Source organism: Mandrillus leucophaeus, unplaced genomic scaffold, assembly GCF_000951045.1.
Source record: "Mandrillus leucophaeus isolate KB7577 unplaced genomic scaffold, Mleu.le_1.0 Scaffold855, whole genome shotgun sequence".
NCBI lineage: Eukaryota > Metazoa > Chordata > Mammalia > Primates > Cercopithecidae > Mandrillus > Mandrillus leucophaeus.
In genome coordinates, this window is record NW_012109308.1 from 554,192 (window position 1) to 570,282 (window position 16,091).

At 50.9% G+C, this 16,091-nt stretch overlaps 1 protein-coding gene across 2 annotated transcripts in view; it reads right to left on the reverse strand.

Annotated features, from left to right (window-relative positions):
- KCNIP1 (Kv channel interacting protein 1) overlaps window positions 1-15,297 on the reverse strand; it is a 392,942-nt gene extending 377,645 nt beyond the window's left edge. The window contains exon 1 of one of the 2 annotated variants that reach the window (XM_011968658.1): window positions 14,830-15,297. In XM_011968658.1, the coding sequence (XP_011824048.1) occupies window positions 14,830-14,917 (88 nt within the window). In that variant the 5' untranslated portion in view covers window positions 14,918-15,297. The remainder of the gene's footprint in view (window positions 1-14,829) is intronic. The other variant, XM_011968656.1, reaches the window with a different exon arrangement.
- Window positions 15,298-16,091: the final 794 nt, after the last annotated feature.

Here is a 16,091-nt window from a genome sequence, read left to right on the forward strand (position 1 = left end):
TATAAATAATGCAATAATACCATAATGAGTACCTCTAAATAAAAGTCTGTATGCACATCAATAAAAGTCTGTATGCACATCTGTGAATCTTAGAATAGATTTCTAGAAGTAGGGCTTCTGGGTCAATGGGTTGGGCGGGCCATCTCTTTGGAATGTTGTGGAGGAGCAGAGAGGGAAGAAATGGGAAGAAATGTAGTCTGCAGGCTGCTGCGGCAAAGCAGTTGAGAAGTTAGAAAGTTTCAGACTTCAGGAACGGTTCTGAGAATGGAAAGGGAGTGACAGATGGAAAGAACAAAGTTCAAGACCGGGACATGTAAAGAGAAAGAGTAAAATCAGGAGAGAGAGGTCTGCTTTGGTTTTACAAGGGTTGAGTAGGGGCTAGAGAAAGACATTCAACTAGAAGGGTCTAGTGGTCCTTCCTCCCATCCTCCATCCATCCATCCATTTGTTAGGCCCCTACGCTATGCCAGGTCTTGTGTTGGGTGCTGCATATCCTTCTTTTTTTTTTTTTGAGACGGAGTTTCATTCTTGTTGCCCACACCAGAGTGCAATGGTGCAATCGTGGCTCACTGCAACCTCCACCTTCCAGTTCAAGCTATTCTCCTGCCTCAGCCTGCCAAGTAGCTGGGATTACAGGCATGTGACACTGTGCCCAGCTAATTTTGTATATTTAGTAGAGACAGGGTTTCGCTGTGGTCAGAATGGTCTCGAGCTCCTGACCTCAAGTGATCCACCCGTCTCAGGCTCCCAAAGTGTTGGGATTACAGGTGTGAGCCACCATGCCAGCCTGCACATTCTTAAATAGGTAAAATGTAGCCCGTGCCCTCCCAACAAGTTCACAATCCAGTCAAAGAGTCACCTGTAGGCCTGGAGCTTAAGAAACGAGCCAAGGCAAGAGAGAGAGGCTTGGGAGTCTCCCCTAGAGGTGAGGCCATGAAGGAAAGAGGAAAGAGCGCAGACACGAAGGGAAGAGGCGAGGGGTCTTGCTTGGTCTGTGAGTCACCGACTGTGTGGCAATGAAGAGCCATCTGTTGGGCGGCCACCACTTCCAGGAGGGGCCAGATTACTCTCCATCCCTGTGCCCTCAGCTACCAGCCAGAGGAGGCTCCGTTTTGAGGATAACTTATTCAAGGGCGTTCCTTGCTCTGGCCTCAGTTTCCCCATCCTTATGCTGAGGACATTTGGAGGAGTCTCATGCTGGTCACTGTGTCATGTAGCCTTGACTTCCAGTCACATGCTGGCCACCTTCAGGCTCTCAGAAGCTCCCTTGGCCAGACTGAAATTCCCAGATATAATGCGAATTATATCTGCTGTCTTTTTACCTCGTGCCTGCTGTCTTTTTACCTCATGATGCCCTGTGAGACAAGCCAGCAGGCACAGCAAATGCTCAAAGTCAGTGCCAGAGCCTGCTTGTCCATGGGGCTTTGTGGTTCCAGCCAGCTTCTCCCTTCCAGGGTGGTGTCCTCAGGGGGCTCTGACCCAGGGTGCAGTGACTGCCACAACATTCAGGTCTGAGGCCTCCTCCACCTCCTTCTGTTGAGCCCCCGGTGGACTATACAAAGACAAGGTTTTACTGCCCCTTCTTATTTTTCATCAGTAGAAGAGTGTGGGCCGGGAGTAGGGCAGGAGTGCACAGGAGACTTTAAAGTTTCTGGACATGAGGAGCTTGCTGAATGAATGGAGTGTGAGCTCTCCTATCTCATCTCCCTAGAATAAGACTCTTTGTCACTGATACTTGCATCCCAGGGAGGGAAAGGAAAGGCAAAGAGTATGTTGAAAACATCTCTCACTCTTTTCTGGCCCACATGGGTGATTTCCGTCACCCAGTCATTTCCCATGACACGGGAGGTCCCTGGTTTGACTAGGATGCAATGAGGGAGATTTAAGCTCAGCCCTAATAAAGAGCAAAGCCAAATAAAAGCAAAACCACCTCATCATTTGCTGAATCCTTAATTTGACACAAGCACTGCACTAAACTCTTTCAAGTGCATTACTTTAATAAACCTGTGGTACTGGCATTATTGCACACATTTTACAGGAAAGGAAGCTACGCTCAAGGGAGTGACTCCCTTGGACTTCCCAAGGTCATACAATTTGGTGGTAATGGATTTGGCATCCAGTGAACTCGGAAAGTCATGTTTCCAGAAAGTCCTGGATCCTCAAGGGCTGGAGGGGAGCACAGCCATGGAAGCCAGCTGCGTCCGCAGCTCCCAGATGCCTTCGCTGGTGACTGCTCACTTCATGCCCTCCCGGAAGAGCCCCTTGGCTGAATGGAGCAGAGCTCACTGGAAACCATCACCATCCTTTCCCAGCGACAGGTTCCCCTCTCTCCATGGCAAGAACAAATCAAAGTGAATCAAATGGCCCGTCAGCTGCAGTAACAGAGGAGGGCCGTTCTTAGGATGGTAGCCTGAGAAGCTAGATGACTATCTTAATTAACCCCTCATGTCCTGGAGGCAGGAACATGGGCGGCCTTGCTAAGGAGGAAGTGTGGAAGGACAGACGGATGTGGGAATGGTAGATACAAAACTGGAGCCTTTAAAGGGCATGCAGTGCCGAACCTGTAGGGAATGGGAAGATGGGGAGGCCCTGGTTCAAGGGCCAGCTCTGCCTCTGGCTTGCTGGGTGGCCTTCCCCGGGCCTCGGGTTCCTCATCAGCCAGCTCGACCTCTCAACTCCCAATGAGGTCCTACCATATACTAGGCCCTGCACCAGGTGCTGGGGAAGTAGTCAAGACCAGGCAAAATTCCCTGCCGTCACAGGGCTGGACTCTTAGTGGATGAGCTGGATCATAAACAAATGAATAACAGGCAGATGTTGGCCAAAGGGTACAGAATTTCAGCTGTGGAGAATGAGCAAGCTCTAGAGTAATGCACAGCAAGGAGACTGTAGTCCATAAGACTGCACTGTACACTTGAAATTTGCTAAGAGAGTAATTCTCACCACACACAGAAAGGTAACTATTAGAAGAGATGGATGTGTTCATTAGCTTGACTGTGATAATCAGGCCATTATCTATGTGTGTATCAAGACATCACACTGTATACCTTAAACACAGACAATTTCCATTAAAACATTTAAAAACACCAAGCAAATACATGGGTAATATTGTTTCGGGAGCAGTAAGCGCTGTGCAGAAAAACAAGGCAGCATTAGGCAATGCGTCGGGAGAGATGAGGAGGGAGCAGCCATTGCAGACAGGAGAGGATTTGAATGAATTGAGGGAGACAGTCCAGGGAGATTTGGTAGAAAGAGCCCAGAGCCCAGACTGAGGGAACAGGGACGGTGAGGACCCTGACGCTGAAGGAGCTCCATATCCTAGCAAGAGTAAGGCAGCCTGGTGTTTGGGGTGCATCACCTGGAGTGGAGCCATGGGGAGAGAGAGACAAGCAGAAAAGGACAGAAATGCAGAGGACAGATCATGCAAAGCCAACAGGCCACCGAGAGGAGTCTGCATTTAACTCTAAATGTGTCAAGAAACCACTGGCGACAGTTTCCAGCAAGGGGATTATAATTGTATGTGATTCATTTTTCATTTTAAAAATATGGAAATGGTCCATCAATGGGGAAAAAAAGCAAAATTTAGTATCCATACAATGGAATATTGTTCAAACTCAAAAAGGAAGGGAGTTCTGACACAGGCTATAACAGGAATGAACCTTAAAGACATAACGCTAAGTGAGGGCTGGGTACGGTGGCCTGTAATCCCAGCACTTTGGGAGGCCAAGGCGGGCCAATCCCAAGTTTGAGACCAGGTTGGGTAACATGGTGAAACCTCGTCTCTACAAAAAATAAAAAAATTAGTCAGGTGTGGTGGTGGCACATGCCTGTAGTCTCAGCTACTCTGGAGGCTGAGGCGGGAGGATCGCTTGAGCCCGGGAGGTAGAAGCTGCAATAAGCTGTGATGACGCCACTGCACTCCAGCTTGGGTGACAGAGTGAGACCCTGCCTCAAAAAAAAAAAAAAAAGAGATATTACACTAAGTGAAATAAGCCACTACAAATACTGTTCATGACTCACTTATATGAGTAACCTAGAACAGTCAAGTTAATAGAGAGAGAAAGTACAGTGGTGGCTGCCAGAGGCTGAGGGTAGGCAGAAATGGGGAAGTGTTTAATGGGTGCAGTGCAGAGTTTCAGTTTTGCAAGAAGAAAAATGTTCTGGAGATGGTTGGTGGTGATGGTTGCGCAACATGTGAATGTACTTAATGCCACAACTGTGCACTTAAAAATGGTTAAAATGGTAAATTTAATGTGAGATACATTTATCACAATTAAAAACATGGGAAAGGATGCTATGCAAAGAATGGTCTGTGGGGCGATATTTGTCTGCTTGGGCTGACACAATGGAATGCCACAGACTGGGTGGTTAAATAACGAAAATCTGTTGTCCCACAGTTCTGGACACTAGAAGTTCAAGACTAAGATTCGGGCAAGGGTGGTGTCTGGTGAAGTTTCTCCTCCTGGCTTGTGGTTGGCCATGTTGTCCTCACATGGCCTTTCCTCTGTGTGCGTGTACTGCTGGTGTCTCTTCCCCTTCTTACAAGGATACAGTCCTGTTGGATTAGGATCCCAACCTTATGACCTCATTTAACCTTAATCACCTGTGCCAAGGCCCTATCATCAAACACAGCCACCTTGGGGGTTAGGGCTTTGACATATACATTTTAAGGGACACAATTCAGTCCATGACAGCAGTGACAGTGCTGACAGGTTTAACCACACATGTTCAAAGGAACATTAGTATTTGCACGTGACCTTTTAAACCGCAGTTCTGTATTTGTGATGTTGGCAAGTTATTCAGCCTCTCAAAGCCCCTGGTTTGGAATAAAAACAACTCACAGAGAAAGGGCTGGACTGAATACAGGAATCCTTGTAAAGCCCACAGAAAATAAGTAGCACTCAATAGAGGGTGGCGATGGCCATTCCCCTCATGTTTCCTGTTGAGTTTGAAATGAAAGCCACTGTTTCTGAACTTGTGAGGCCTGGGCAGAGTTAATCAGCACAGGGATGTCGCGGATCTTTCTGCAATCCAATATGCTTCATGGCTGAGAGACATCCCGGGCTCTGGGTGACAGCCGGCTCCAAGCTGATGTCTGCAGATACCGAGCAGCAAGCCTGGGCTTGGCCCAACCTGCCAAGCACAGATGGTTTGAAAAATGTCATCCAAACTGGCCCAGGGTTAATCAAAAGATTACAGAAAGAAAATTAGGATAGGCTAACCCCGGCGTCTCAGATACAAGCCCCAGAATCTCACCCCCACTACCTGATTCCTACCCAATTCTCTGCCTCAGCTTCCAACTGACCTCATTCCAGCAATAAATGAAAATTGGCCAGGCTAGAAATACAACTGGAAATCTTGCTGGGTGGTGTTTCCTTTTCTGTCCCCTCCCTGTAGCCTTGGCTGTCGGGCCTGCTCCCCATATGTTTTGTTGTTTGACTGCGAAAGGTGACCTGTGGGTAATGGTTCAGGGGATGGATTGGCGGGGCTTGGGTCTCAGAGGGTATTCTCCTCAATTGCACTTCTTTAGTCAGAATGGAGGCCCTGAAATCTTGATTTCTAAAACAAGAGTGTGTGATGCCTCTTGGCCAAACTGGGAAGGAATCTGTTTTGTCTTCGTTGCCTTCTTACCCTGGATCTGATTTTCAGAAATGGAAAAAGTGTAATGGGGATGGACTGGGGAGGGTGGTAAAACCCAGGGCTTGGAGCCAGGCCGCCTAGGCTTCCAGTTGTGCCTACGCTTCACGCTGGCTGTGTGACTCCAAGCCAGGCCCGTCCCCTCTCTGAAACTCGCTCTTTATATCTGCAAGTGGGGTTAATTAGAGCACTCTACCTCCTAGGGTTCTCATGTGCACTAAATAAAATGGTGGGCACGGAGTGCTTAGGCAATGCTGGGCACATGGCAGGTGCCACCAGCAGTGCTGCAGTTTTGTTTAATCTTTAAATTCCAAAGCTGAGAGGCCTTTGAAATCAGCAGCTCCTTCATTTTAGAGATGAAGAAACTGAGGCCCAGAGAAAAAAGCTATTTGCTCAGTGCAATGGGCTGAATGTTACTGCCTCCTCTCCCCCAAATTTACATGTTGAAATCCCACTCCTGAGGCGATGGTATTTGAAGGTGAGGCCTTTGGGAGGTGATGAGGTCATGAAGGCGGAGCCTCTTGAGTGGGGTGTGTCCATAAGAAGAGGCCGGAGAGCTACCTTACTCTCTTTCCTCCACGTGAGAATACAACAGGAGATGCTGTCTGTAAGCCAGGAAGAGTCCCCACCAGAACTCCACAGTTCTAGCATCCTGATCTCAGACTTCCAGCTTCCAGAACTGTGAGAAATACATTTCTGTTGTTGATAAGCCACCATGTCTTTGTATGGGATGTTAGGCCATCAGGTTGATAAGCAGCCTGATGGCCTAAGACAGCAATCAAAGGTGAGCATTTGGACTCAAACCCTCCATTTTGGTCTGGCTCCAAAGCTGTTGTTCTTAGCACCTCTAAGAACACAAAATGGAATCTCAGCGGCTTCAGCCAGCGGGGACCAAGGTTAGCTTTGTATTCGTGGTCCTCCTACCCTCATTCTAACAGAGAAGCAAGGCTTTCTTCTGCCCCTAGACTGGAGACCTGTGAGTAGTACAGAGAGGGTGGTCAGTGGTGACAGTAAATGACCTCCCGTGAGTCTTTTTCAGGAGTCCTGGCTTCTCTTTCCTCCAGCTGGCCCAGGAGGCCGATGCAATTTCCTTATTTCCACATCCTCTCCCCCAAAGCTCCTCTCCCTGCCTGCCTGCCTTTAAGCGGGGTCCCCCTCCTGCACTTCTGGGTGGGGTGCAGGTGGATAAAGGGGAAGAACCCCCGCCTCACCAGAGCACCTGGCCAACTGTGATGCATGGGCGGTGCGGACCTGCACCCAGGGGCAGTCCCCCAGCAGAGCACGAGAGCGGAATGGGGGCAGGAACAGGCCTTTGGTCTTGTTTGCGCTGACCCTTGTCTCATCCAGGTGGCTCTGGCTGGTCACTGCTGTCAAACTCCAGCACAGGAATTCAGAACAGGGAGATAGGGAGTGGCAGGCTGCAGAGAAAGCCTGACTAAGACCAGACCTCAAAAAGGGAACTCCAGGCACACGGCCCGATGTTGCTCAGCAGGGAAAGCATTTAGTCATCATTTATTCAACCTTCCCCGGCTGCAGGTGCTTGAGGCACTCACTCTACGTGATTCCCATGTGGTGAACGCTTTTGCAGGGCTCCCGTTCTCATGGGAATGGATGGCCAATAAATCCATAAACAACTAAATAAAAAGGATCGTTTCAGTTGCTGGCACATTTTTAATTACAGAACTTGTCATCAAGAGTGACTGGGGGCAGGCGGGATAATTTTGGAACAGCAGCACATCTGGATAGGAGCCGGGAAGAGGACTTGACCCACAGAAGCTCAACCTCGTTTCTCTTGGCTACAAGTCCGAAGTCATATCACAGGAGAGGAGAAGGGTGGGGAACTTGACTTTTACTGAGCAGCTTTTATGAGCCAGGTCCTGTGCCTGTCACACGTCCCATCTCATTCCATCTCCAGTAGCCACATGCGATGGAAATTACTGGCCCATTTACGGAAGGACACAGACTGAAGATGGGGAATGGCTTGTCCAAGGCTGTCCTGCTGGTGCAAGGCAGGGTGGGAGCCCAGGTCTGTCTGGGTCCAGAGCTTTCCCACCCTGCATCCTGCTTCCCTCCATGGTGATGACTTCACATCGCCACTTCCACCCTTGGGAAGCAGTGGCTTTCAGGGATTTGGGACCTGGGTCTGGTGAGAGAGGTGGCCCAGGGGAGATTCTATAACCCTAAGAAGACTGGGGAAGATGAGGGTCCCTGTGGCACGGCAAAGGAGGCCCAGGCCTTAGAAGGCTGATGAAGACCTGACTAGATTCACTCCTCCCAGGGCTATGGTGTTGCAGCCTGTACTCTCCTGCCTGCCAGAGGGCCCCATTTCCAGCTACTTTTAATTTGGAGCAAACTAGCCGCTCCCCTGTGGTCCTGAAGTTAATAGGATGTCTGTGCAGCAGTGGCAGGATAAATGGCCCTGAACGAATTATTCCTGCATGATATCAGGGTTATCTAGGAGAAAGACACGGAAGCTCCAGAGGGGCAGGTGATCCCACCTTCTTCTCTGCCCTCTGCTGTGGGACTATGGAGACCCCAGTGAACTGAGCACCTGGACAACCCAAATGGGTCAGGGAGCGCTGGGCCTGCTGCAGAGGGGCAAGGGTGGTGGGGTCAGTAGGCTGGGATGAAGGCTACTGGACATCAGGAGGGCCAGGGTGAACACACGCCCCTCCTGGCAGGCTCTAGCTTGGGGCTGGAGAGGGAGGCGGGGACCCAGAAGCCCTGGATAATCAAGCTTTCTTCCTGTGACAAGGCACCGGCACTCAGAGGTTCCAGAGCTATAGAGAGTGAGTGGGGCTGTGGTAAAATGACCAGAGTGCTCGCTCAGCCCTCACTGCCAGGACAGTGAGCGAACCAGGACTCAGATGGGGGGAACTCTCTTTCCCCAGGATGAGGCAGCATTGAAGCTTAGCTTTTCACGGGACAGGTGGCATTCTCCTTTTGGTAGAGGACATGGTATCTCCCAGGTCTCAAAGTCCCCAGTGTGAAGGCCTCTGCTTTCCCAGATAATTCCAGTAAACAGCTGCAACACCTCAATTCCATCCTCTGCCTAGTGTCCAAAGCTTTGTGTATTTTCCCACACCCAAGACCACTTCTCACACTTGCCCTGTAAGAAGGACAAGTGTCCTTCCCCCGCTCCATGGGGGAGCGGCCTACTGACCCAGTGGAGGAGTAAGCAGAGACTATTCAGTGTCTGGCAGGTGCCTTGGGCCCGCACACCTGCCTGAGAGGGGACAAGGATACTGAGAGAGCATGGGTATGGCTGTCCTGCTGACCTTGGCCTCTGGAGTGTTCCCTTTCCCCATAACCCAGGTGATGACACTTTAATGGAATTTGTCACAACCTTTTGCATGACAGGTGGCTGCTCTGACAAGACCCAGCAGGGAAAAACCCACCAAGAAAATTAGTGGGTTGCTGGGGGACTCTCTGCTGGTGGCAAGGTGGGGAGTAGTGCAGGCAGGCATGACTTCTCCAGCCCTAGGAGTGCAGAGGAATGTACCTTGTCTTGGCACCAGCAGGACCTACGTTCTAATCCCAGCTCTGCCACTCACCAGGGGAGCCACCACACTTAGCTAAACCTCAGTTTCCTTATCTGCTGAAATGGTGATTGCAATCCCTACCTCCAGGATCAAGACTAGAATGAAGCAAGGAAGGTGCGTAGGGCACAAAATGTAAGAGGGGGCCCTGCAAGAGCAGAGCTGGGATTTGCCTGTGAGCTGCTAGCCCTTACTCAATATCATCATTACTTTAAAAAACAGTCTTGTGCCATTGATGTTATTATTATCTCCAATTAAAAGTGGGGAGCTTGGCTTGGGGTGGTGTTCAAATGACACAACTTCACACAGCTGGGAAAAGGCAGAGTTGATACTCCAGCTTGGCCTGCCTGAAGGCAGAGTCATGCCCAGGTCCAAGGTCAGTCTCTTGAGGATCTTGAACAGCAAGAGGAGGAGGCAAGAGGAACAGTGTGTCTCTGATGGGGGAGCTGAGGTTTTGTCTCGAAAAAAGAGGAACAGCCTGGGCTGGGGCGGGAGGGGAGAGTTACAGCTCCAGGGCCTTGTCCTTGAGATAGATCTCATCTTCCCACACCCCTTTTCCCCACCCCCGCAGCCTCATGGGTGGCCTGGAGGACACTAGAAGCTCTCCTGGATGGGATTCCTCCCTTCTGCTCACTTTGGCTCTGTCATCTGTGCCTGGGGTAACATTTGTTCCCGGTGTGCAGAAGGAGATGAGTTTAAACCTCCCCAGCCAGAATGGAGCCTGCACAACTTCTGGCTCCTGCCAGAGGCCCCCAGGAAGTCTGTGAGGGGAGTGGGGAGCTGACTGTGCAGAAAGAGGAAGAGGCAGGTTCCCCAGACCCCTGATTTCACGAAGCATCCGAGCCAGGAGCTGAGCTTCTCCTAGGTTAAACAGCAGGCAGGGGCCTGACTCTGGGAGTCAGGCTTTTAACTCCTAATAAGGAATCAGGTGAGAGAGATGGCTCGGGGCAGGCCCTTAAGAAAAGAAGTTCAGCAGAGGGGAAGCAGTGGTCTAAAGTCACCCAGTGGTCAGATGTGGTGGCTCATGCCTGTAGTCCCAGCACTTTGGGAGGCCAAGGTGAGAGGGTCTCTTGAATCGGGAGTTTGAGATATAGTGAGACCCTGTCTTTACAAACAGTCAAAAATTAGCTGGTTGTGGTGGCACACACATGTGGTCTCAGCTATTTGGGAGGCTGAGGTGAGAGGATTGCTTGAGCCCAGGAAGTCGAGGCTGCAGTGAGCCACGATTGCATCACTGCACTCAGCCTGGGAACAGAGTGAGACCCTGCCTCAAAATAAATAAATAAATAAAGTCATGCAGTAACTGACAAGGCCATAGGCTCTCACAAAGTGATCACGAGATGTTGCTCTCAGAATCTGTGCCTGGTGCTGAGAAAACAATGAGTGAGTGAGAGGGAGTCCCAGCCCGGAGGGGCTCTCAACCATGAGAGTATCAGCTAATAACAGTAGTCGGATCCGTCAACACTACTGAGCACCTAATAGGCAGGCAGCTTTATCTACACAATCTCATTCAACCCCATAAGACGGGTATTGTAATTTGATTTTATAGACGAGGAAACTAAATGCCAGGGAGGTGAGAGACCCAGTCCGAGGCTTCCGAGCCAGTGTGCAGCGTTCAGGGATGTCTCAGTCTAGAAACCAACTGTGCTTCTCACTGCATTCGTGGTTTGCAAATTTTTTTAATGCCAAAGAGATTCTTTAAATTTGAGAGAAATCCAGTCAATAAAACAAATAAAAATAGAGCCGGAGGGGTGGGAGTGGGGATGCCAGAGGCCTGCCCACCCAGCCTTTCCTTCTGGGAACAATCTTAATGCCCTTCCCTAGACACTACACAAGCTCAGACAGAGCCTGAATGTTTTATGTGGCGGGAGGCTCACGCAGGCTGGAGGCTGGGGCTGAAGCTAAACAGAGTTCAGAGAGCATTTGCTGAGCACCTGTGGGACATCTAGATGTGTATAAGAGACAGGGCTGGAGGCTGGGGCTGAAGCTAAACAGAGTTCAGAGAGCATTTGCTGAGCACCTGTGGGACAGGTGTTGCATAGTGCTTCCTAGAAAGCTCCTGCACCAGGTGGCATCTCAGGCTGATGGCTGGTGTCTGTGCCATGCAGTGTTGTTTCATTCATTTAATACAGTAACACACATACTCCATTCTGGGCACCATACTAGTAGCTCTGGCTACAGTGGTAAGCAAAAAAATGCACATGGTCTTGCCTTCATGGAGCTGAAGTCTAGTGGGGACGAGAGCCTTTAGCAAACATGTTCCTAAAAGGAACACAGATCACAAATTGTGATTGGGGTAGGAAGGAAAGTTCAAGGTTGATGAGATATGTGAGCAGGTGGACGTGAGCAGTTTATCTCTGCAATAAGCCCTGATGAGAAATCTGGGTGAGCTGGCTTCTTAGACCAATGGCAAGAAGGATTGCTGGCATGGCAGGAGGTGGCCAAGGGTTAGGAACAGGCAGGACAGGGAGGGTGGTCCTGGACCCTCCTTGTTCCCCAGGTATTTGCAAGGCTGTTAAGAAACAGTAAATTGCCGTACCTGGTCCAATACATTCTTTGCATTCCTCAGTTCTGCAATGGACAAAGAAAAATCCCTCTCCTGAGGGTTGCATTACTGCAAATCTAGAACTCAGTGCAATGAATAATGAATAAGTGAAATCAAATTAAAACCAGAAATCATTAAGCAGTCATAATGTATCCACATAGGGTCGAATCTAAACCCACCTGGGGAGGTGTAAACATGAGAAAGCTGTTTTCTGGACTCTCTGTAGGCCTTTCTCAGCTACCCTGCTCCCAGCCTGGCCCTGCTCCCGTGTTCCTCACTATTTAACAAATATTCAGCAAACACCTGGATTGGGTAGAACACCAGTCGCCCAGCACGTGCCTGGCGCAGAGCCGGGGCTGTGTAAACACTTGGTCCTCTCTGCGGAGCTGAAGCAAAGAACACAGATACAATCCTGCCCCAGTGCCTCCCACGGGCTGCCGCTCTCAGCCCTGGCGGCAGGAAAGGCTCTACTGCAGCAGGTCACAGGAAGGCCAGGTCCCCACAGAGTCCCTTCTGTGTCACAAGGATCTTAGTTTCTGGGATTCTGAGCAGAGAGAGGGAGCTGTCCTGACCCGCCAGCTGTTTCCACTGCAGAGGCCAACACTCTGATGCTGCTCCCTCTTCCAGCTTCAGCCTCCTCCCACCTTCTCAGTCCTGCCTCTCTTCGTCTCAGCTTAGATGTCACTTTTTGGAGGTGCCCCTTAGTCTGCCCCAGACATCTCTTCTCTATGCTTGTTGACCCCCATGGTCCCCCCATCTCAGCACTCCTTCCAGGGAGCATCTGCATGTGAGGTCTGGGTACCCATCAGACTGTAGGTGGGGACAAGCCCTCTTGATGGAGGGCTTGTGTCTTATTCATTCACATGTCTGTTGTCTTGCAATAAGCATGGCACAGAGTAGGTGCTCAATAAATAAACTGAGCGAATGAACACAGGCAAATACGCAGAAGAAAATATCTTCCTGATCATTTATTCAACTGGCCATCTACCCTCGCTCTGTTTCTGTCCCTGTCTCTGTCTCTCTCTCTCAAATACACATGCACACAGAGTTCTTTGCCCATGCTCTCTCCTTTGCCAGCTTGCTTTTTCAGTCACCCCTCTTGCTGCATAATGGCCTTCTGTGATCTCATTCCTCTTTTGGTGCTGCTTGGGAAGTACAGACTCACCTGTAGGAGTGAGTCAGGAGCAGATGAGGAGTTCTGACCCTGGTCCTGCCAGGGGAATGGGTTGGGGTCTCTCTCTGCAGACCCATGTTCATCTCAGCCCTGACCCTACCCTCACAGCTGGTCATGGCAACACACTCCACAAAGGGATTCCTTGGCTAGGTGCCGCTGGATCTTTGCACCAGTGCTAGGAGGTAGACAGGCTGCAGGTAATGGACTCGTTTTACAGATGAAGAAACTGAGGCTCAGAGAGGCTGTGACTTGCCCAGGTAGCAGAATCAGAGTTGAGACCTAGGTTTCCTTAGGCCAAAGCTCTTTCTGCTGCACTTATGGGAAACCCCCACGATCCCCCTATCTCGGCATTCAGTGTGACATCCAGGGAGCATCTGTGTGTGGGGTCTGGGTCGCCACTAGACTGCAGGTGGGGACAAGCCCTCCATCAGAGGCTGCGACGGGATGCTGCCTCACACTCCTCACCCTCTTAGGTCCTGCTCTCTGTAATGTGGAAAGAAAACCTTCCAGTTGTCTCTGAGGATTGAATGGGGAAACTTTGTGAAATTTCCTAACCCCTTTGCTTTCTCCTTCTCGAGGAGGTAAAGCCACTGAGAGCCACCACAGCTACACCCATTAACCTCCTGTTCACCCCACTTCTGGCCGCCAGTAATTCTGCCAGGCAGCCTGGCCCTCCACAATGGGGGCTCAGCCCACCTGGGTACCTTGGAGGAGCAGCGCCCCATTTCAGAAGGATGGTAGGAAAATAACAGGAAGGTCAGAACGTCCCAACGAAGGAGATAAACAGAATCCCATCATTCCCACCACCCACACATGCCACACAACGTACACCGGGCCAGACCCGCTAGGCAGCAGGCACCTGAGCCATGTCATGAGATCTGGCTGCACATAGCCTTTCTCTGCTCTCACTGTTATTTTTCAAAAACCCATCAAAGGTTTGTGGGCTCCTTCCCTGAATATTCTGCCGGCTGCTTCCAGCGCCTCTCCCCCCCAGCCCCCAAAAGACTCTTCCTGAAAGACAGCATGAATATTTAAAGACATTTTTTCAGCCAGTGGAACCACATCACGCTGCCGCTCTCCCTTGACATCATCTCCAGAAAGTTGGCCGGATCCCTCCGAGGGCCTCACCTTCCCTGGTGCCGAGTGTAAAACGGGGTTTAAGACACAGGGCCAGGCCCTGAGGAGTTAGCCTTCTTTCTGCCTCCCGGCTGTGGGCCCATCTGGGGCTGCAGCCCTAATTCTGTTCCACAGCCACTTTCTGGTCTGCCCAGACAGTCACTCCTGCAAACCACCTGCCACCCCAGTTCTTGGAGAAGCTGAAAAGACAGGCACGGACATAGGCATGAAATGTGGAGGGACAGGGATCCAAGAAAGCAGAACGATGAATGCAGCCCCAGAAGCACGAGACCCTGGAACCCTATGAGAGGAAGCTCTTGGCACCTGAGGTGCAGAGCTGATCCAGTTTCTTGAATCCACCAGTGCAAAGCAGATTCCGGTCCATCACCACCTCCTGCTGGCCCCCTCAAGCGTCTCTGTTCTGCAGAATTACTCACAACCCACTGCATCAAATCTCTCTTTTATCAACAAAATACAACCCTCCGTGGATAACTTCTTGAAACTCCAGTCACGCTAAGCCACTTCCAAAGCTCTGGAAAGGGTTCTGTCCCTCTGCCCGCCCATAACCTATCAGCCACACACCACCAACTCCATTTCCAAAGTTCCAGGCAATTACAGCCAGCTGAGTTCCCTGGCTGGGTGCCTGCCTACTCAGAGCCAGGACCCAGGTTGTCAGCAACCTCGAATCCCAGCCACCAATTTCCCCAGCCTTGTCCAAGACCTGGGTGCACCAGAATGGCCATGCTCAGCACACCGAGGCAATACGACCAGCCAGGTCATATCAAGACAGAAAGCAGGGGCAAGACCAGTTTCCATACCTTTGCTGAGGGTCCCAGTGATGAGCTTAAAGATGGTCTGGGCAAATTTCACGAACCCGAGCTTGCATCTTTTGGAGCAGCCGCTCATGGTGGTGGAGGGGAGCCAGGCTCTGCTGTCAGCACCCAGAAGGGACAGCACCCACCTTATGCACCCCAGGAACTTGGAGCCTGCCTGGGTGAACCCTGAGCGACGGATGCACCCCCAAAGCCAGGCTCCGGGAACAGCACAGCTGCCTCTGCAGCGAGTCTGGCTTCTGCATCCAGAGAGCCTGCAGGGCAAACTCTCCCTCCCTCTCTCCACCCACTCCTGCTGTCCACTTAAGTCCTCGCCACGGGAGGACCTCAGGATGCCAGGGCCAGGACAGCACTGCTGGGGCACAAGGTACTCCAAGGGAACCAAGGAGGAGAGTAAAGCTGAGCAGAGCAGGGAGGGAGGAGCTGGAGCTCTCCCAGGCTTTGCTGACTGTCTTTCTTACATGGCAGCGGTAATGTAGCAATTAATACTCAAGTCAGAAGGGAGGGGACTGCTACGCAGAAAACACTCAGCCCCACAGTCTCCCACACTCGCTCTCCCACTCTTTCCTTCCTGGTTAATCTGATAGATCAATTCTCTGTGCCTTGATCAGGATCTGGAAGAACTCCCCGCAGAGCAGGAAGCGGCTGTCGGCACTCAGCAGAAAGTTTGTAGGCAGCCTCAGAGTGGCCTGGTTTGCATCTCAGAGAAGCTGGGCTGAGTGGAGCCTCCGGGGAGCCGGCCTGTGAACGTTGGACAGACAGACAGAGCCCACGCAGCCTGTCCAGTAACCTTGGCACCAACAGCAGATGCTGTTTGCCTTCCTGACTTGGAAAGGACAATGCCCCTGACCACCTCCTGCTCCAGGTATCCCTGACTCAAAGTCAGACTGCTGAATTCCAGCCTCCACCCCTGCGGAGCAGTCATGAGTCTGCTCTCTCACTGGGATAGGAAAGGAATGCAATTAGGGCTTTTCTTGATTGAGATAGTATTCCTCAGAAATGTCATAAAGGAATGACCGAGTTTCATATAATTAGAATACAATGCAACACTCTTAACAGTGAAACTGCAAGGCAGTATGCACATGTGAAGTCCAGCTATTGCTCCATAAAAAAAACCTGGCTGCCATTCAGTACCATAGGCTGCGTGAGTTGGAAGGGACCTTGGTGGCAGGGACATCTCATCCCACCCTCTTCACCGGGTGTGAACCTCCCCCAAAACAACCCTGCTTTGCTTTCTTCAGAAAGTT